The sequence below is a fragment of the Stenella coeruleoalba genome, assembly GCF_951394435.1.
Source record: "Stenella coeruleoalba genome assembly, chromosome: 14".
NCBI lineage: Eukaryota > Metazoa > Chordata > Mammalia > Artiodactyla > Delphinidae > Stenella > Stenella coeruleoalba.
The window spans coordinates 41,775,703-41,798,013 of NC_137160.1; the positions used below are offsets into that span (position 1 = coordinate 41,775,703).

At 38.8% G+C, this 22,311-nt stretch overlaps 1 protein-coding gene across 1 annotated transcript in view; it reads right to left on the reverse strand.

Moving 5' to 3' along the window:
- The window catches only part of ASXL3 (ASXL transcriptional regulator 3), a 174,264-nt gene extending 154,547 nt beyond the window's left edge, over nucleotides 1–19,717 (reverse strand). Inside the window, exon 1 of the mRNA XM_079942252.1 lies at nucleotides 19,558–19,717. Coding sequence (XP_079798378.1) covers nucleotides 19,558–19,611 — 54 coding nt within the window. The 5' untranslated portion in view covers nucleotides 19,612–19,717. The remainder of the gene's footprint in view (nucleotides 1–19,557) is intronic.
- Between the last annotated feature and the right edge of the window lie 2,594 nt (nucleotides 19,718–22,311).

Consider the following 22,311-nt stretch of genomic DNA (forward strand, 5'->3'; position numbering starts at 1 on the left):
ATGTTAAAAAAAATATCTGTGTATTTAGAAGCACAAATTACTTTCATAATCTTTAAACTGTATATGAAGATAATCTCTATATTATACAACTTATATAATAGATGCATCTATCATATAATATTTAACAACTAACTTAAAATCAGTTCCAAAACAAAATACAAATGAATATTCAAACACCAAAGAAAGAGTTATATGCCCTATACTCTAAAGCACAATGGGGAAAATAAAATGCAGGTATATTGAATTTTTTCCAAAGCAAAGATTACTCATCATTCAATCTGAGTCAGGGGAATTCTTCAGTGTTATTCTCACAGACTAGCCTGAAATGACACAGCATCCAGATGTAGCTGCCAGAAGGAATTAGTTGCAAAATATATCTTGAGATAATTGTAGAAAATGACTTTGTTATATGGGATTATTTGACTCTGACCACTTAAATGTTGAAGAATGACAAAAACAATGATGCTTGCTTTGTTACAGCTAATAGTAACTCTTCCCCTGACTGTAGTTAGACAATAGCATCACCTCCTTGATAATTCATTGATTTAACAAATATTTACCAAACACACACACACGCACACACACACATCCACACATCCCAAAATGAAATACAATAAAACATGCCATCACCATCTCTGGAGACACTTAACCTCTGGTTTACTATAGTTGAGGAGGGAAGGGTGAGAAACATCTAATTTACTTACAAATGACTTAAAAAGAAGGAGACTAAGCCATGTCTTCTTCCATATCCATTCAAAATGTTGGTTTAGTCTACACAGAAATGACCCTTTCCTACCATATTCCAGTGATGGATGGTATTACACGTCAGATTCTATGGAAGTAGTGATGATCATCACGGTGTTTTTTTCTTTTTGGTCATTGCTATATTTCTGATCTACCATGGCACATGGTAGGCACTTAATAAAACTTGCCTAATGAATGAAAACAAGATAAATAAATGGCAAGGAAAAAGTGATGTACTGAATTTCTTGTTTTGTGGACATATTATTCTCTTCTTCTGAAAAATACCCTTTTATACTGTTATTTGAATGGGAGCCATTCTATTCCTGTAGATACTGAAGAGTTGCCTACTAATGATGGGGTGGTGGGGTGGCAGGGGGAGGGGACACAGGGAGGGTTAATCATTGATCTTCCCCAGGATACATTAGCCTAAAACTCAAGAAAACAAATATCGGTTGCTTTCTGGTAATAACGCCATGTGATGAAACCATGAGACTTGTTGGGAGCCATGCTCCCAGTCATGTGGAAGAAGCCAGACTCAGAAAATAAGGCATCTGTACAGAGCGAAGCAAAGATCAGAGAGCCCTGAAAGACTCATTCTTTCTTTCCAGGTGTTACTGAGGAACTTCATTCACCTATACTGGTTATGTTCATACAAGTCTTCTAATAAACTCTCCTTCTCACTAAATTGGTAAGAATTGGATTTTAGTCACTGTTTGTGACCAAATGTTCACGACCAAGGTGTCTGTTATACCAATTATTAAGTCCTCAGTCGGTTCCCTTCACAGGACCTAAAAAAAATGTACAAAATAGATTGTTTCTAAACCTGATGTTAATTTTTGATTCCTGTAGATGAATAGAAGAGTAGCTATTACTAAAAATTCTTAACCAAATAAGAATCATAAATGCAGAGTTAGTCTTTTGTCAAGCATGCACTTTGAACATCCAGAGACAACAGTTAAAAAATTAAACAATTGTATAAAATTAGGAACTCACCAGGCAAAGCTATGAATAATTCTAGCAGTAAGAAGTCTTTACCTAGAACTCAACTCTGATGAATAGTTAAAAGAACTTCTGAATCCCAGGCTTCAGAAAGAGGGCCAACATTTAAAAAATGTGAAGAAGGTATCCTAATATTTTAACGATACGATCTACAGGCTTTCTATAGACCAAAGAGTTTATGTGACATGTGCTTTCCTGTCTCTAATTGGAATCATACATAAAAATCTACCGTAACTATTTATACTAAAAGCCAAGTCAAAGATCTGCCACCAGATTTACAGTACTCAAGTAATTAAGATATAATTAAAGTATCTGCATCACAATTTATACTAAATGCATTCTTGGGGCAATTACTTTGATATTCTACTTGACGTATTACCCACCTTAATATTAGCCAAATTTTCCAGGTTTGCATCCAACCCTCCTTTCAGGTCCTGTTTCTTAAACTAGGTGCTAGAGAAATTGAAGGCCATATTTATCAGGGCACAAAGCAACAGAACTGGTTTCAATCAGCCCATATTTGTTGATATGAAGTATGGGCTGAGTCTCTTTAAGGGAGCAATGGAACATTAAAACTTACCTTTGCCAACAAAAGATTCTTTATGAAATCAGATAGTCCCTATTGCTTTTTAGCTGTCCTCAGTCCTGATTTTACCAGTTGAGTTTTGCATACAACCAGGCTGGGAGCTCATTATACCATAATGCCACGTTTATGTCAGAATGAAGAAAAATGATTAGCTCCGATGTGATCAAAATATCTATCCCTTTGAAAGAAATACAAATAAGAGTTACCTATTAACCAACTCTAAATTAGTGCTTACAGAAACTCTTACTTAGATTTTTCCTAGAGGATGCCATTCAGCATTATTGAATTACTCCTGAAGATAAATTAGGCCAGATGTTTTTCTCCTAGATTCACTCAACTACAGGCAGTAGGCATTAAGCCCACAAGGAATCAAATTCTCCCTGTAGAAACTATCTGTAGAAAAAGCTTTGAGAGTTCTGTTAACCACCTTGACGTTCAGGTTTTAAGAGCTAATTACACCTGCCATTGGGTATAGAGACCCTATAGGAGAACAAATACTGGAATATTCTGTAGGTTACCTGGTACAAAGGGAAGATAAAAACAAAATGTATCATCTCCATATTATTGGGAATTAAAATGAGAAGATGAAAGTCTGCTTTGTGACCCTAGCAATTCAGTGGTGGCTTTGCCTATAATAATTATAATGAAGGAGCTACACCCCCATACAAAGGCCAAAAAACTCTGAAGATAAGGAATTCATTGTGAAAATCAATGTCTCCTACAGATAAATTATGCTGTACTGAAAATTATAGTTTAACATGTAAGGGACTGCGCATCAACAACTCCACTGCCATTTGAGCAAAAGACTGGTAGAAAATTCTAGGAAATCTGGTTTTGAGTTTTTGCTTCTGAGCATGGAACGGATAGGGCTGCATACTGGTGAGTTCAAGGGCTGGACAAACATTGTTCGCCTGGTTTAAGATGCATATGGTCAACACATTCCTTGTGGTATGAAAGTCTGCAGGCTTTCAAGACGAGTTTTCTTCATTTTTTCTCCCTTTTCCTACATGAAAAGGTAGGGCTCAATGGGGAGTCTGTCAGCTGTCAGGAGTTTCTGTGTGCTGTATCTAGAGAAGAGTGGAAACTGGTGGGAAATAGCCCGAGGGTGACCAAGCCCTCCATGGAAGGGAAATGGAGACAGAACTCTCTGAGACAGACTGGGAAATATAATCCCTTAGTGGGGGTGTTCCTTTCTACCAGCACTCCTCTTGGCAAAAAAAAAAAAAAAAAGAGAGAGAAAGAGAAAGAAAGAAAGAGAAAGAAAGAAAGGAGGTGTTATTACAGTATCTGCTTTCCTGTTCTCAGTGGTGTGGAAATCTGGCCATACCTTTTCAATGTGAAACAGACTTTGTCTGGACTTGGGAACCTGAACTTGTTGAAAATGTCCAGGTGCCCTTTTTCTATCTCTTCAACCATTTTAGAATTCAATTCCCTGTTAACAATAATTGTTCCACTCTTTCTGGTTAGAAAACTGTCCTCCTCAGTAGACAGATGGAAGGAAAAGCACTTATTTTATCAGGAAAAAAATAAACAGAATTATCTTAAGAGAGAATATAAAAGAATTTTCTGTGAATGAAAATCCTCTATTGTTTTCTGGTTTAAAAATATCAAAGATTTTTACTGGAGAGGATGATTTTACAAAGCAATTTAATGCAATGAAGAAGAAAACAGGGACTTAACCTTGTTTGCTTTCCTTACCTCTTAAGCATGTAATGAAGCATTTAGTGTCTCATAAACAAAGGGAAAAGGTGGCCTGGAACAAAAACATCTGTTTTGCTATCAGGACTGTATCTGTCAGGACAGGCAGGGATAGGAAACAGTAAAAACCGACCCCCAAATCTTAGTGGATTAAAACAGATGTTGATTCCTCATTCACATCTACATGTCCAATCAAGACACAGGGTGATGGAAATTTCATCTTGTCAGCAGCTTCTGGGATCAACACAGCCGGGAAAGAAAAAGGTGAATCAAAGCCTGACCAGAGGGAATAAGACCACGCACCTGGTAACACCTGACTTCAAGGGGCAAAGAAGTTCCACCCTGCGCCAACCTACTGCCTATAACAAAATCGCCAGTCAGCCATTCATTCAAGACAGAGGAAGAGATTAGAAAATAATAATAATTTAGTCGAAAACAATCTTTTTCTCTCCGTAGGGTCTCTCCAACACAACTGAAAATAGCTGACCCTTGAGCAGCATGGGTTGGAACTGCGCAGGACCACTTATAGATCTTTTTCAGTAAGTACGACACAATCCACAGCTGGTTGAATCCATCGATATGGAACCACAGAGGCAGAGGAACTGCAGGTAGGGAGCACCAACTCCCTACACAGATTTTCGAATCTGCGGTTGGTCTGTGCCCCTAACCTCTGTGGAGTTTAGGATCAAGTGTGTATGCAGAAACACACAGGAAAAAAAAATTATGACAAAACACTAAGCTTTATTAAAGTCCCACTGCTCGTTTCTTCATCATTCATTTTTCTGGATGACACCTTTAACGTGCTTCAAGTTGCTTCTTTCATTTGTTAAAACCTGCCTATGACTATCACCTAGTATCAGGAGAATAAGAGACAATTCTTGAAAAGATGCACTGGAAGACTGGACTAATTTTAAAAGGGCCTCATTCTCCACTAAAGCTTTTAACAAATGAAAATAACTTTCATGAATCTTGCATTTCCTACCATGAAGCCAAGCTCATTCAATAGTGAGTTCTGGAAAAAGGGGAAAAAAACAGTCATTAGAAGATTAAAAGGTGATACAGTATCTATATTTGCTCATTGATTTTTGTTTTTCCTACTGATAATCCCTCTATTCCCATTTAGTTATTAGAACTTGGTTTGTGAAGACAGCATTAGCTAAAAGTGGTAAAACAGACATATAAAAACTGGAGAAAGGATGAGAACAGGAGATAGATGATATTTTTGTTTATATTTAACAGTCTTTATTTATTTTTCTCATTTCCTCATTAAAGATCCTGTTGGGTTAAATGTGTTTTTCTCTTTATACACAGTAGCATCTCTGCCTAGAGCAGACCATGAATAAACATCAACACTCAGTGCCATCCACCTTCATCCAAAATGAAAAGGTATGGGGATTTCCCTGGTGGTCCAGTGATTAAGACTCCGCGCTTCCAATGCAGGGGGCATGGGCTCGATCCCTGGTCGGGGAACTAAGATCCCACATACCGTGTGGTGAGGCAAAAAAAAAAAAAAAATCAAAATGAAAATGAAAAGGTATGGTTGAATTTCCACAAGGCTAAGAGCCATTAAATGAATAAATAAGAAGTGACAGCAATAAGACTGTGATGCCCACAGAATTCTATATGAAATAAGGAGTCATTATCTTATGCTGATCTTATCTCAATATTCAGAGAAATGAGTGAGGATTTACATTATGGAAAAGAACAGTTTGCTCTATTTCGCTAAACTAACATCCTCTAAGGGTCATGATCATCCCTGTGAAGAAAACTTGGCATTTAGTCAGCGAATAAAAATATTTACTTGCCGCCAGAAAGTACCTGGAAGCTTCATCCAGAATTATGTATTTTGTGAATTATGCTAAACTACGTTATAAATATTATATAAAGACCATTAGAATATAACTCTATTTAAAGAAACTTGTCTGTGAGGGAAAACAGAACAGAAACCATCCATTGTAACTTCTAGCCTCTAAATCAGGAAAGTTAGTTCCAGAGGAAACACCCCAAAGAAACCTTCGGAATCTTCGCAATGGCTGCCTAGGCTTTAACATCTTGAAAATGTGAAGCAAATATCATTAAAACAATACCAGAAAGAATGAATAAGAAAGTATCTAACTTTAATATGCTTAATATTAAAGTTATATGCTTAATATGCTTAGCTCTTAAGTTGGGCAGACATGGGTTTTAATCATTGCTCCACTACTTACTAGCTCAGCAAATTAACTCACCCTCTCCAAAAGCCCAGACAACGGCATTTATAATGTTTTCCCAGCACACTTTCCATCTTTATTGGTGCTTTTGTGTAATTTGCTTCTGCTGTATGTGATCCCTGTATGGTAATCAATCATGTCACCTCATACTGGCCATTGCTGTCGATGAGGGATGGGTATATCAGCCAAGTAGGACAAAGTAAAGGCTTCCCTGGGAGGGCATTTACTGAATAAAATAACAACAACAAAAACAATAATAATGAGGAGGAGGAGGGAAAGAGATTCTTTTTATGCTGGTGTGCTAGGCTTGGAGGATGCAGGTCTGGGGTGCAGTAACCATCTTATCTGGACCAAGACTTCTATCGGACCCTGTCTGCAGTATGAGGCCAAGAAAAAACAAATACAAAAGATGGAGAGAAAGCAAATACTTTGATGACATTCTCTATATCTCCACACCCACTTACAACCGAAGTCCACCCTTGGACTTCTCAGTTTTGTGAGCCTTTTTGCTTAAACTAGTTTTCACTAAATTTATTTCACTTGCAACTGAGAGAAACTCAACTGACACTCTAAATCTCAATCTCTTTATTTAAAAAGGTAGATAATACTACAATGTGTCTCCTAGGTTTGCTCTTAGGATTAAACAATATAATGCATATAACAAGTTAGTGTAGTATCAGGTATACAAGCACCCACTAAGTATTAGCTATTATTAGCCATTATTAGTCATTACCTTAGTAATTGTTATTTTAATTATTAGTTAATTTAGTAATAGTAATGTTTTATGATAGCTGATATACAAAGTCTATTCCATCATTATATCAGATTTCTACACTCTCAAAAGGAGGCTATGACATTAAGCTTATAAATATTTTACTTATGTGTATAAAGGAGATTATTTACTTTGCAAACATTTCCAATCTGTGTTGTAAATCAATACACTAGATAATTCTCTTTTTGGTTTGCGAGTCATAGAAAGCCTTTACAGATCATCACTGTGCCTTATTAAAATCAAACATAAAAGAAGATTACTTTTAGGTTACTGAATTTCTACTACACCTTGCAACTTTAAATTTACAAAAAAAGTATCTCTTGGGCCCTAAGGGTTTTTTGTTTTTTTAATGATCATTTCCCAAAGGTCAACGTTCATATCTTATTGCAGTCACATGGTACCTAACATATTAATGGCAGGAACTGAATATTTTTCATTGCCATTGATTTCATTAAATTATTATCTCAGAGTAACAAAAGAGGCTAGTGAATTGACAGCAGACACAGATTTTCAAAATCTATCAGTTGTCCAACTGAGTCTCAGGAAATTTGATCCCTTCTCTAGATTGCACAATGACAATGACACAGAAATAAATCAAGAAGACAGAAGTGTTACAGTTCTGCAGATCTTTTGAAAACTTCTAAAAACTTAGCTCTAACAGCTCCTCTGAAAAATCTTCTTTGACTCATTCACTTTAGTTAACTATAATAAGCACCATCCTAACACGAGGTAGTGCATCAGGCACTCGGGAAAAATTATAAACAAGAAAGTAAACAACTAATTATAATATACTGTCCCAACTATGAAGTGCTTTGGGAACGTGTAAAAACTTCTCAAAGGAAGCTGAAATCTGAAGAAAGTGTGGGAATTTACCAAATGAAAAGAAACAGAAGGGTAGGGAGGGAGGATTTTACAAAGAAAAGGAACAACATGTACCAAGTCAAGACAAAATATGGGACAGTATGATAAATTCAAAGATCTAACAGTACTTTGTATGACTGTCATTTAGAATGACGATGGTAAGAGAATCAAGCAATGAAACTGGAGATATAAGCAAAAGACAAACCTGAAGGATCTTGAAGCAAGTGGCACGATACTCTTAGAATAATGGGAAGCTATTAAAGGGTTTTTGAAAAAGAGGTACTTTGTATATTCCCCATTAGCAACTCCAGATACACTTTTTACCCTTCTCCACCCAGCTTTGTGACCCAGTAGGCTGACAACTGAATTTCCTCAATGGAGGTCCTCTGTCCTCTGACTAATGGGTGGGTTCAGCCAATAGGAGGCACCAACTGGAGATCAGCGGATGGAAGAAGAGTGGAGCGAGTGTCAATGTACATGTTTTCCCCTCTTGCAGGGGTGAGGGCTGGCAGCGGCTATGTTCCACCACCTATGGTCACAGCGTCTGTCAGTCACCCTTCTCCTATAATCAGAGCCCACATCACTGCAATAACCACTCCCTGCTCTGCTTGGCCCTTCCAGTCTAAGGATAGTTACATCTTCCTGCTGGTGATATCCCCGATTTGTCTCACTATCCCTTGTTCTTTTCTTTTATTGTGCCCTAACTTTCTTCAATCACCCATTTTAAGATAATGCCATCTGTTTCCCACAGGAACTAAGTCAGACTCAGGGGGATACCATGAACCAGTTCTACCTCTGAAGAAGCAGCTGTGGATGTAATAAGGAGAATGATTCTCAGTGGAGGCAAGTCTAGAGTCAGTGAAACCACTTACAAGGTGCTTGTATCAACTTAACAAGAAGATGGGAACTACCAGACACTAACATTAACTGGCACCTTCTGATGTCAGACACTGTACTTAAGTACATTACACATATTATCTTATTTAAATATTCCAACCACTCTGTAATGCCATTATTCCCTTTAATAGACAATTGAACTAAAATTGAGAGATGTTAAATAATTTGCCTAAAGTCAAACACATAGTAAGTGGCAGAACTGAGACTCAAACATACATCTGCCTGACTTTTAGGCCTGTCATTAATCTACATTCTTTCCCAAACCCACATACTGCCTGAGTCAGGGTAAATTACAGTGGAAATGGATGTAAGTGTAGCATACATTTGAGAATTTGAAGATTTGAAGAAAAGGAGATAAAACTGGCAGAACTCAGTGATTACTGGATAAAAAGGTAAAAAGATCAAAAAGGCATTAATGATGACAAGAAGGTTCCTGCTTTGAAGAACTATGAAGATGGTGGTGGCTTTCATAGAGAGAAGAAAGAAAGGGGGAGCAGACTTGCTGGGAACAGAAGGTGGGAAGAGATATGGCATTCAGTTTTAACCTTGTTGACTTTATTGTCACTATGAAAATGCAAATGGAGATGTTTCCACTACAGCAGTAAAGAGGCCATGTACACCTTCTCATCAGTCCCTAGCAGCTAAGGTGCAGATTTGGGAACCACAGTCTGACAATTAGATGCATCTGTCTGTGAATATGAATCTTGAGTCTGGGATGCAAAGACAGAGTGGATTATGATACATCCATATGAGGGCTTCCCTGGTGGCGCAGTGGTTGAGAGTCCGCCTGCCGATGCAGGGGACACGGGTTCGTGCCCCGGTCCGGGAAGATCCCACATGCCGCGGAGCGGCTAGGCCCGTGAGCCATGGCCGCTGAGCCTGCGTGTCCGGAGCCTGTGCTCCGCAACGGGAGAGGCCACAACAGTGAGAGGCCCGCGTATTGCAAAAAAAAAAAACAAAACAAAACAAAACAGAAACATATGATACGCTGGGAGCAATAGCAGTGTCCTATGACAGCACTAAGTCACAGTGGTGACACGAGTGGTGGTAGTGGTACCACAGCCATATCCCAAGTAGAATGTTCTTATAGCATGACTGTGTGTGTTTTTGCTGCTCAGCCTCTACGGATCCCTGCCTATTTTTCCAGCCTTTTTTTTTTTCCGGATCCTTCCGGATGATTATATAAACTACTTTATGGCCTCCAGAAAAAGCCTCATTTTCTACTTAAGTTAGCATGAATTGTTTTTTGTTGCTTGCACTCCATAATTCTGACTGGCAAAGCCAGCACATTCATTGTTGTATCCTGTTCCATATTAGGGGAGTCCTTTCCACGTTGTTTTTAATGCTAACCCATACTATGAGATGCTGTGGGAACTCTTAGAAGACTTTAAAGAATTCATGGCCTTCTGGGGACACAATAAGTAAGCTCCATACCAAAACATGATTAAAATTTTAAAGCATAAAAAGGCAACAATTAAGTACACTCTAAAAAAAGAGTATACTCTAGGTACCAGGTAGAATAAACACAAACATTTAAGACAAAGCATTAAAACTTCAGGACTTCAAGGATAAAGAGAACATGTAACAACTCTCATATACAAAAAGCATATTACCTCTTAAAAAATAAACAATGACACTCATCACAGACAAGGTATTACAACCACTGATGCAAGAACATAATGAAGAAACATTTCTGAAGTACTAAGGGTAAAAAAAAATTGTCAACTAAGACTTTTACAACTAGTTAAATTAGCACTCAAAGGTGAGAGCAACATAGGATCTCTTAGTTTTGTCCTACCAGTTTCTCCAATTTTTCTTAATGGAAGATGTGCTGAGCTTTGTGAAAAAAATCTCTTTTTGAATTATAATCCACATATTTGGGGGATAATGCTTCCTAAAGGCTGATGCTGCCCACTTTTGCATACCCAATCTTGACTGTATTCAGATTAAAATTATGAGAATATGGAGGGTTTGGGAAGAAGATATGGATGACAGGGAGAGGATTTGGCCGTTTGTTCACTCTTTTTTAATTCTTATAACTTCATGTGAGTCTATAACTCAAAATACAAAATCTTAATAAGAAAGATTTTTAAGGGGTGGGCAAAACAAAAACATTTCAGAAATACAAAGACTGTTTATGAACCTGGAGACCCTCTATTAAAAAAAAAAAGCTGTTAAAGGAGGCAACTCGGAGAGTGAGTATAATACAAGAAATAAAGTATAATACAAGAAATAAAGTTGAGCACAGATGTTGATGAATTTAACTATCTCATATTAAAAATAACTACTCTGTTACGTTTCAAAGAATTTAAAAGAAATCTAAGGTTGCAGAGATTATCACACAATGGGAAGGTTGGTGCGATGTATAATGGACAGAACATGCTAAATTCTGCATATTATTAGGGGAAGCAATCAGACATCACCTAACAAAAGGATTTCTGATATTGAAACGGGCTTCCCATGACCCGTTGGACTTTAACTTACAGGTAATCACAAGAGTGTGAGCAGAGGAATGATTCAGTAAGATCAGGTCTGTTCTAGAAAGATAAATACAGCTTCAGTAAGTAAGATTTGGAAAAGAAATTAGTGATGAAATTAGTTGGAAGGTCAGAACTCAGTAAATATAGAGAATGAAAAGAGGAGGAGCTAAATGTGAGCTATACTTAGAAGGCAGAATTTACCACTCTCCACAGACATCACGTGTTTACGTTCATATAGATAAGTCTCCAGACAGGAGTGCTGTCCTTTCCTCTTTGTGGACCCAATGCATGGTACATTGGTGGGAGGTCTCTAATGAATATTTAACTGAACTGGATAAATTTCATTTGAAATATCCACAGTACATAGAGATAAACGATAGACACTGTTAGTGTAAGTCCAAAATTTAAGGAGGCTAGAGTCCTTATCCTGGGACACTTCCATTGAGGTGGATGAGACTGCCCAAGGAGAGGAGAATCAAAAGGATGGGGGACACAGAATTCTGAGATATACCAGCATTAAGAGGGAACCTGAAAGGAGACCCTCAAGCAAGCAGGAAAGAGCAAGAGTGATGGAAAGGGAACAAGGAAAATATCAAAGAAGTTTAATTCAAAAAGTTTAATTGATTTCTAGGATTGGCTTAAAAGAGATAAGAAATTAGACTAAACAGAGAATTTAGGAATGACGATTTCTGACTGCGATATTTTGAGGATATGATAACACATATTTTAAAGGGAGGAGATTTTCTTATTAAACACATTTTCAAATAAGAGAGTGTCTGTTGCTTGTGCATGGTAGGGAGAGGATGCAGGGAAGGTCATACAGAGTCCTGATGGTCCAGACAGTGACTTAGTTCTGCAGCTACGTCAACAAGGTTTCCATACATGCACAAATTACATGTATAGCCATTTATTTCTGACATTAAAAAAAAAAAACCCTAAGACCCTAAGAATAACCAACAGCCTCACTATATCATGTCTTCTCTATGACTGAGCTGAAAAACAAGCGCAAAGATCCAATCTCAATTTCTAATTCCCTGAATTTACTAAGACAGGTTTCAAAACATGATAGTTAACAAAATCTTGAAAATGCCATCTGTCTTCTGAGTAAGACGAAGAAGGTCCTTCCTATTCCCTTCTTTAAGTCATAAATAATATATTCCGAAATCAACTATTGGATTAGCAAACACTTGGAACACTTGCCAAAAAAGTCAGTTGTGGAATTATTTTAAAAATCATTATCTAAGTTGTTCATGGACTAATTTATGCTAAATATAAGCAAAATAAACCCATGGTAAATAACTGCATCATAAAGTAAATTATACATCTATACACTTAGACAAAAATCTTACAAGTTCTAAGTTTGTCCATTAAGTATAAATTGCACTGCCTTGGAGAATTCCTCAGGTTCTAAAAGTTCCACCAAAGCTAAGGTCTTGGATGTCATTTAAGTTATATATTTCAGCTATTAAAGTCAATGTTCTGACAAGCCCTTTGGCTCTAACCCCAGGGCATGAATTTGCCTTAAAACTACAGAAGAATGTGTCAGAGGGCTATATGTCAATCAACCAGGAGAAGTGCCTATTCCCAATTTAGTTTCGTCAGTTGCTGACATTAAAATCAGCAACAGTTAACTGTTACCACTTCAAGTGGGAATATGGAGGCAAGAGGAAAGGTAGGTGTCTAAGTTCAGGCAGATAAAGCTGTTAATTGCTATCCTTTTATGTAGATTTGTTTAATAATGAAAACAATGTGGCTAATCATATAATGTTTCTATTTGTTCCCCAAGGGCTCTTCAGGGAAAGTTTCAGTCAGGGCTAGATTTCCACAGCTACCCACTGTGCGGGGACAAAAGCAGAACAATCAAGGCACTCAGTCCTGGCAAATAGCGGAAAGTCCTTCTGTACAGATGCCCCTCCTCCCAGCCCCGGCAGGAAAGACCCAGGATCTGCAACTGAGGACCTCAAGGGTCGGGGAGAAGGGATCTTAAATTATAAATGAACAACCACTACCACCACCATGCAAAGTTTTGATGCTTAGAAAAAAAGAGAGAGAAAGAGAGAGAAACGAAAGGCAGGCAATAAGTGTGATGGAGGCTTGGATCCTCCGCATGCCTCCATGCAACAAATCCGTTAAATTCACATCCATTAAAATGCTTGTATTATTTTTTTAAAATCAGAAAGACAGCACAGAATTTTTAAAAAGAGACCTATGCCAGCCCTGCTCCTTACAAACAAGGTGAAGATACTGGGCACGTCATTAAATCCCACACTAGGAGAATGAGTTACTGAGATAACCCTAGCTACCTACTGATCTCAAGAGAGTATTTTTGGCAAATGAGTGCTCTGGATACATTTTCTACAACTGTAAGGTATAGTACTTACTAATGTTTACTTTCCCTCATTTGGCAAAGGCTATGGGACAGAACAAAGTTGTATTATTTAAAATAAAATATTTCTAACATCAGTTTTGCTTTTAGACTCTATTTCTAAGTAATGGAAGCATTCAGAGACACCCTCAGACCACCGGGGTCCCCTCTCTGTAAGGAAGAGTCATTCTGGGGTATGTGTGTGTGCGTGCTGTGTGTTTCTACTACCCCCCCCCGCAACCCCACCAGACCCATACTACAATTTACAAGGTCCAACTGTCTTAATATTACTTTCAAAACCCTCCCCAATTGGGTCACGATTTAATTTTCAACTTTATTTCAGTGCCCACATCCTCAAGCCTTCTGAGATTTCTAGACTGTCCTGTTCATTGTCCCCTGAACCCTTCCTCTCACCTGACAGTACCCCTTGTGCCCGTGCGGTTCTCTTTTCCTAGAATGCTTTCTCATCACCTGTTTAATCTTATTCAGATTTCAAGGACAAACCAAGCTTCGCCTAATCCAGTAAGCCTTCTACAATCACCTTCTCCCTTCTGTAAATCTGTAAACTAGTGCCTCTTGATCATTCATGCGAGGCCCACGGCTGGTGTCTGCTCAGTCACCCTCCAAGTTCTCTAGTCTCCACCACTGAACTCTACACTCCTTAAGGATATATCTTTGTATCGTCCCTGGCATTTGAACCATATGCTATGTAGGAGCCCTCAAAATATTTAGGGACCATACTTCACATTTCCAATGCAGTTCAGTGAAGTGTTGAAATGATTACATTATTAAAAATTAAATTTAATTACTTTATCAGTTAGTTTTTCTGTAGTGAAATTCCAAGTCTAAAAGCTACCATATGCTCATCTGCTACTAAAGAATTTGTCAAAGAGAGAAAAACTTAAGAAAGAATTCTTAAAATTCTCTTTCATGTCGGCAGGAAATAAAAAATTAACAACCTATACACTGGGCCCAAGTGCACATTCCTCATTATTTCAAACACATTTTTTTTTCCAACTTGAAACTCCTTCTTTCTTCTCGAGAGGCATACAGCTTGCTCAACTCTTTTCCATCTTTCATATTGCAAAATGAAAATTTAGGTTGCATATCTGAAAGAAAGATGATGAGATATAGACGTAAAGAGATGATGCTATGTGTGAATCACAGAAAACAGCTGAATCAAACCAACCAAAATGTAAGCTTTTGAAAATAAAACTGCGTTTGCCAAATACATTAGCCAGGCTCCCAAACCAGTAAGCACTGTCACAGTTATGGCTCATGTGCACCTTTGGGGCTTACCCCGAATCACAAGTCAAAATGTTCTCAACTGTTATGAAGGCCTGGTCATAACCTAAAATCTGAGCATCACTAGAACAGTGAGAAAATGCCAAAAGCAGGACCAATGCTCTCCCCTCCATCCCTATGTTCACCGCCCCTGAGAAATTATATTTATTTCTAAAATACAAAGATAAAAGGCAAGGCAACCAGTACATTAACAATTAGGAATTGTTTTCTAGTTTGACAGCTACCATTACCATTCAGCTTTATTTGACAGAAACCCTAACAGTTTATTTAGAATCTAATGCATTATGCAAAAGAATCTTCACTGTGCAAAAGATTCGCACAGATTTCCTTTAATTAATAAACCCCTACTTAATTTTTAATAGATTATGATTTACAAAATTTCAATTTACTTAAAATCTTCAGTAACTCTGCTATGGCATAAAGGGGTATGTGCCTGTTTTCTCCCAACAATGAGTCAAATTTGCCATTAAAAAATTTTCCAAAGGTCACCTTGAACTACCAAAAAAAAAAAAAAAAAACCCCACTGATATTCATTATCTGTGTGAATATATCTAAACTATGAGCAAATAAATCAGCCATGTTACCAAGCACAAAGCAATTGAAGATTAAGATTTATTTTCAGGTGCCAGTGAGACTAAACAAAGATTGTAAGGAATGAAACAAATAGAAGGAAACTCAGGGAACAAATTAATACATTGAACCATTATCTTAACAGCAGCATTCCCTATAGAACAAACTGATTAAACTATCAAAAAGCACTTCTCAAAGCAACAACATTTTTGCATGTCAAAAAAAAAAAGAACTAACCTAGAATAAACATATAAATAACAGTATGTTCTGTGGTAAGCCAGTAACAAAGAAACCCCTCAGTGCAGTGAAACAAAGTCCTGTCAAATCCTCATTTTTTACAAAGAAGCATGAAGATGCTTTCACAATGGTTTAAACTGTATTTATAGTAACAGAGTGAAGACTTGAGATAAAAGTCGAAAGGATTAAAGTCAAAGCCCCAGCTCGACATGAGTTATGGTTTTGATTTTTATTCTTATTGTGGGCTACATATATTAAGACAGAAGAAACTTCCATGTGATTGTGGGATCCTCTGAGACTCTACAACCTCAGAAGAGCAGATAAAACAGATGAAAATGCATCTGGTTTGGGAGCAGACTCCATATTAAATGGCCCTGCGCTAAGTAACAACCACAACTGCAGAAGGCCGAGGGGGATGGGGGGAGGCTGAAGGCTGAAATTTCTGCAACTGATGCAGGGCAGAAAGAAAATAAAAGATGTCATATTACTATTTAAAAATGGCAGCCTGTTAATAATCACCGCATTCTTGAAAATACAGGGGAACTATGCCACCATCCCTCCTTTCCTAAGATAAACAAGCCCACCACATCCAAACAGGACATACTTCTATGAGAAAATTGGTAGAGCTTGATAGCTGCATCTCCATCTAAAATAAAATCCCTGGAGCTGACACTCAGAGTTTACAGATTTGGAGGCTGGATACTTTTCTCACAAAGAAAACCAAAATTCTGTTGTCAGATGGAAGTTCTTAGTTACTCTAGAAAGAATTGTTCTTCCATATACATTTTTCTTAAAAGTGAATACCAAGCTACATTTAAGCATAAGCTTTTGGTCTCAGTTCAAAAAAATCTATTTTGCATTCCCTCTGCTTTGATATCCTCTCGTTCAAGATAATCACATGCAAACACACACACCAGTAGGATATATATATATATATATATATATATATATATATACACACACACATATATGGATATAGATATAGATATAGAATACATAGTGTACACTGGATGATTTGGAAGGTTATTCTTAACATTAATTTGGATACTCTCTCTTTAGTTCTTATATTGCAAGAACCACATACCGAGTTGAATATTTTCCATCCATCTTTAGTCTTTAGTTTTAAATTCAGACATCTGGTTTAACATTTGATGGAGAAAAGGCTAAAAATCCTTAACAACAACGACAGCAAAATCAGCAGTGGCAGTGTAAAAATACATAATAGTATTTCTAACACAGAAATGCTAAAAGAAAGGCATCCCTTTTTCATCGAGTATAAATTAATACTATCAATTATAAGAGTAAAATGTTTTTCATGCAAGTTTGGAAGAGAGTTTAAGTCTATATGCATTCATGTAATCATAAAGAAAATGTAAACAACTGTCACTATTACCCAAATGGAACCATTTCTCCTTTTTCACAAAATAAGTTAAGAATGCTCATAAGTCACTACTACAAACGGCAAATTTCTGAAAAAGATATTTCCAGTAACAATTACTTGCTATTTTATTCGGTATTTTATTTCAACTGTCACATTTTGAATACATACACATTTGTACAACTACCAGGGGAAAAATAACTTGAACCAAATTGAAAAATTACCATAACTACTAGTTCAATATGTCTGGTTAAAATACAGACATCTGGTCTATCATTAATTCTTTTGTGTTGATGACTCCTAGTGTGTCTTTTCCCACCAATGAACTTTGCAAGAGGAAAACGCAACTTTTAACAAAACATTGTAACTCGGAAACCTATTTCAAGATTTATCAATACAATATAATTAGATCAAATAAAGCACAGGACTTTCAAGGATAGCAACATATACTGACTGAATACAAATGGTTAGCTTTAAATTCCATCAGAATACTGTTATTTATTAAAGAACTCTCTGCAGGCAGATACAGCTAATTCATCAATCATTATTTTAAAATATTTATAAATCAACTCATTGTTCACTTGTTTAAAACACATACACTGAAGCTCTATAATAATACTCGATTGCCACTCCAAGGAAACTGAAGAAGGCGTTTTCAGAAGCCTTGCACACCCTCACACAATTCTGAATTAATGGCTCAGCAAACAATAAGTAATGTACTCTGCTTTAGCAAAAATACAGTGATAACATCATTCTGGCCTCTACTTAACGCTTCCTGCTTACTTTTCACGTATTCCTCACAAATAAGTTTCCTCTCCCAGATGTAGTTCATTAGAGAATGACTATCACCTGCCCATTCATCCACAGAGAGTGAGTGATTTAGCCATCAACACGATCACAGATTAAGGGGAGAAATCATAACATACACTATTACAAATTAAAAGATGAAGTAAAGGGGCCTGGCCACTTCAGCTACCAATAACTAGACCTCAATTAAAAAAGGACTTTTGCCACTTCTTCGCAGGGCAATAGGGTCAATTATCTAAAACCCTTTGCCAGAATCCAGAGACATATCACCAAGGCCCTTCAACCGAACTCAGATAATTACTTTTGACAAATGTTCTCCTTGAACATGATGTAGTTACTCAAAAGCTTTAAAAAAAAAGCAAAAACAAACAAACAAAAACCCTGACCACAGTTATAGTAAAACAACCCTTACAAAGTCAACCCAGTAACATATCCTGGGGTCTTCTCCCCCCCATCCTCCCCCCTGCACCTCCGCTGCATGCAGTCTGCTTTCTTTTGGTCAATTTATAACTGATAGTAAGTTGGTGAATAAATATTTAATTTATACAGCCAAAACCCTGAAAGGCTCAGCTTCAAATGTAATGCCTTGCATTCCCGTGAGACACACTGTACAGAAATATCCTTTAAAAAAAAAAAACAACCGTTTACAGCTGTCCGTTAAACGAAGAAGAAGGAAAAAAAAGAAAAACCCACACATACACATGCATCAAACCAAAGTCGCCGACGCCCCTCTGCCAACCAGCATTTCTATAGAGACATTCTTTCGCTGATTAAAACGTAAGCTCCGAAAGGTTAAAGAAAAGGAAAAGCAGCCAAGTAACACCGCCCAGGAAGCCGGCAGTGAAACACACCTAGCTGTACACTCTTAATAACCTCCCGCTACAAATGACACTGACCCAACTTCACCAAACACACACACCCGGACACACACACTCACAAAATTGCACACACGTGCATGGAATGTACACACAAACATCGGTCAGAGCACAATACCTACAAACACCAACGAACTTGATCCACACAAAACATGCACGTATCAGTGTGCATACATAATGCACACGACACGGCACACAGACACGCAACGACCTAGGCTACATGCACACGCCCCACAAGTCCGGGTCTGACACACACCGTGCATGCACGTGTAAAATGTATGAACTCACAAACGCCGAACCTACACACAGACCGTGCACAGAGAGTTATTGATGAAATTCCGGGGGGTGGAGGGGCCGGGAGGGAGTGGTAATTGCCACACAAAGGTCTCCGGAGCAGCAGAGAGGGAAGTCAAGCGGGGCCGAGCGCTCGTAAATTCACCCGTGGAGGAGGTACAGCCGAGCCCCGAGAGCGAAGTACCGGGAGAAGTGTCCCGGGCGCGGCGGGCGCCGGGCTCCCCGAGATAATCGCTGCGCCCCTCCGCGCGCGCACGCACGCACACACACACACACACACACACAGACACACACACACACACACACACGGGCCCCCGGGCGAGCCCACTCCCGCAGAATAACAAAGAGCAAGAGCCAGGCGAGCGGGCGGCGGCTCGGGCTGGAAGTGGCCGTCTCCGCCGCCGCAGGCCGGCGCGGGGCGTGCGGCGGGGCCGGCGAGACGCGCGGGCGGCGGGCGGCGGGCGGGGAGCGGTACGTACCAGGCGGGCAGCCTCGGCCCAGGTGCGGTCCTTCTTCTTCCTCTTGTCTTTCATGTTTGCATCTCATTGATGGTTCTGATGATGACGTGGGGGATTCCACGGGGTGCTCGGGGTTCGGGCGCGGAGACAATGACCCAGTGACCCGGTGACCCGCACTCTCTCCGCGGGGGGAGGCGCGCGGGCGGCGGCGGCGGGTGGGAGGGATGGAGCGAGGGGGTGGGGTGGGTGGGGGCGCGCGGGCGGCGGCGGCGGCGGCGCGCGGCGGGCGGGCCGGGGGCGGGGGCGATGGAGCCGGGGAACAGGGGCGGGGGCGGCGCCGGCCTGGCTCGCTCGCAGGGGGCTCGCGCTGCGCCGCCGCCGCGGCCGCCGCGGTGACAGCTCCGGGGATGCTACGCTCGGCCCCGCTCACAACAATACACTCTGACGTCACGGGGAATGGCGACGCGGCCGCACACTCGCCGCGCTCACACTCGCCGCGCTCACACTCGCCCTCTCGCGCGCGCACACCCGCGCACACTCGCCGCGCGCCCCCCACTCCAGCCACGCCCTGAAACCCTCACGAGACCCCTCTCCCTCCAACCCAGCCCCCTAGACCCTCAGGGCGCTGCCAGCTCCGCGCAGGCCGTGCCTTTCCGGCCCCCCTAGGGCCGACTACCGCGGACACGGTGGCCTTTGGAACTTGTGTACGAGTCCGCTCCGCAACTCGATGCCTCTGTCCTGTGCGCTCACACACACACACACACACACACACACACACTCACTCTGCACTACTCCCCTCTGCTGGACTCCTTTAACCCTTTTCGGCTGGGTTGAGTAGATTCCTAAAGCCTTGTTGAAACCGTGGAAAAAAAAAAAAGCCTCTTCTGATACACAACTAATGTTCAAGGTGCAACTTGACACAATGTTGAGCCACCTACATCATCTTAAACAATGCAAGACCGAAGCTCCGTAGCCGTGGATCAATGCCATGCAGTGTCTTAGCACTGGTTATTTTTTAATAGCGTCATCATTTTCTAAAACATAATATGTAAACAACTAACGCTTATGTATTTAAAAATTATTTGTAATTGTCAGGTTTGGTGTGCACGAAGAGTTGGACTGTTAACCTTGTTAGCGAACTACAAAAAAAAAAAAAGTGTTAAGCCTTGAAAGTTTACCGTAACCTTTCCAACTTCTTAGATCGCTGGTGAAGTGTTTAGGTCAATAAAGTTATTGTTAGGCAAAGAAAAAAATGGCTCTATGACCCACACAATAATTATGTGTGTATCTTGAGTATCTAAAAAACAAAAAGAGCACTCATTCTGGATGATTTATGTAAGGTTATTTCCTGGCTGTAATAATAAAGTATGTAAATAGTACTTTGTGTTTTTTCATATACATTATATCATTTGATCCTCGAAACAACGCAGTTAAACATACAGTTTTCCCTCTACTGCACAAAAGAGGAAATGAAGCTTAAAAACATTACATTACATTCAAGATCTCTTGCTAAATCAGTCAAACCCAAGTCTTTTGACCCTAATCCCATAGTTTCTATTATTCTAAACTGCAGTGCTTAAAAATAAATAATCCTAACTCCAACATTTACATCTAATGAAAAGACATGTCTAAGAACGAAACAATTATAGTAAGGTGCTTCCTTTGAGAGCAGTGTCAAATGACTGAAGTAATAAAAATGTTTGAAATTAAGCAGAGGCAGTACGTAATCATAAAGAGCTGATTATGCTAATTCTTAAAAAATATGTAACTTATTAATTCATTAGAATAAGAAAAATCTATGCATCTTTTTAAAAAATATCAAAAGATTATCTCCATTTCTTCCTCCTTTCTTTTTTAACTGGATTTAGAGGACACACTGAAGTTATCCCTAGGTCAAAAATGTACCCATGCAATTTTCATAACTATTCCAGCATATTATATTTTTACTTTACATTTCAAATACATTAAATTTGAATTATGTTCACGTCTGTATTCTCATTCCAATGTTTTCTCTTCTATTAAGGAATACCTATTTTAAGCAATCAGCCCATAACATACATATCTATATATATATATAAAAACATATAATTTGTTATTTTTGTGAAATAGTGCTTAAGAACTTTTGGAAAACATACATGTTCAGTGGCTTTGCAGTAAATTATTATTCTTTAATAACCAATTCTGATTATTAAAGAAGAGAAAATATATCATCCCACTTAAAGCAGGTATAAATTGATTATATTTTTAAAAACTAGTTGTTGTTTATATATCCATTCTTAGACAGTGAGCCAAGTATTATGAACTGACTCTTTGGATTCTACCTCTACTTTTGGATATTTGAGTATAAATACTCCATAGTAAGTAAGTCTGGTTAAAGATTTGATCAGTATTCTATGCTCAAATAACATATATTTCATATAGCACCAGAATAGAAATGGGCCACCATTCCAGAGATGCTGTTGCTGTTGTTACATTCTTTTCTTCTATGTATATCTATCTACATTCAACCATACTTTTCCTTAGGACTAACTCAGTCTCTACATAAATGTGGTGAGAAGAAGAAACATATAGATCAATTATAGATCTTTTATAGTTTGCTAAATTCCATGTATATCTTTTTAACTGAGGTAGAGAGTGATGAATGTCACAAGAAATGTACAAGTAAAATTTTGTGAAAATTAATAAGAGAAATAACTCTCTACTGGGGAGATTAAAGAAGGCTTTAAGAAAGAAATGTCCTTTGAAATGGGATTTGAAGGATGGGTAGGATTTGAA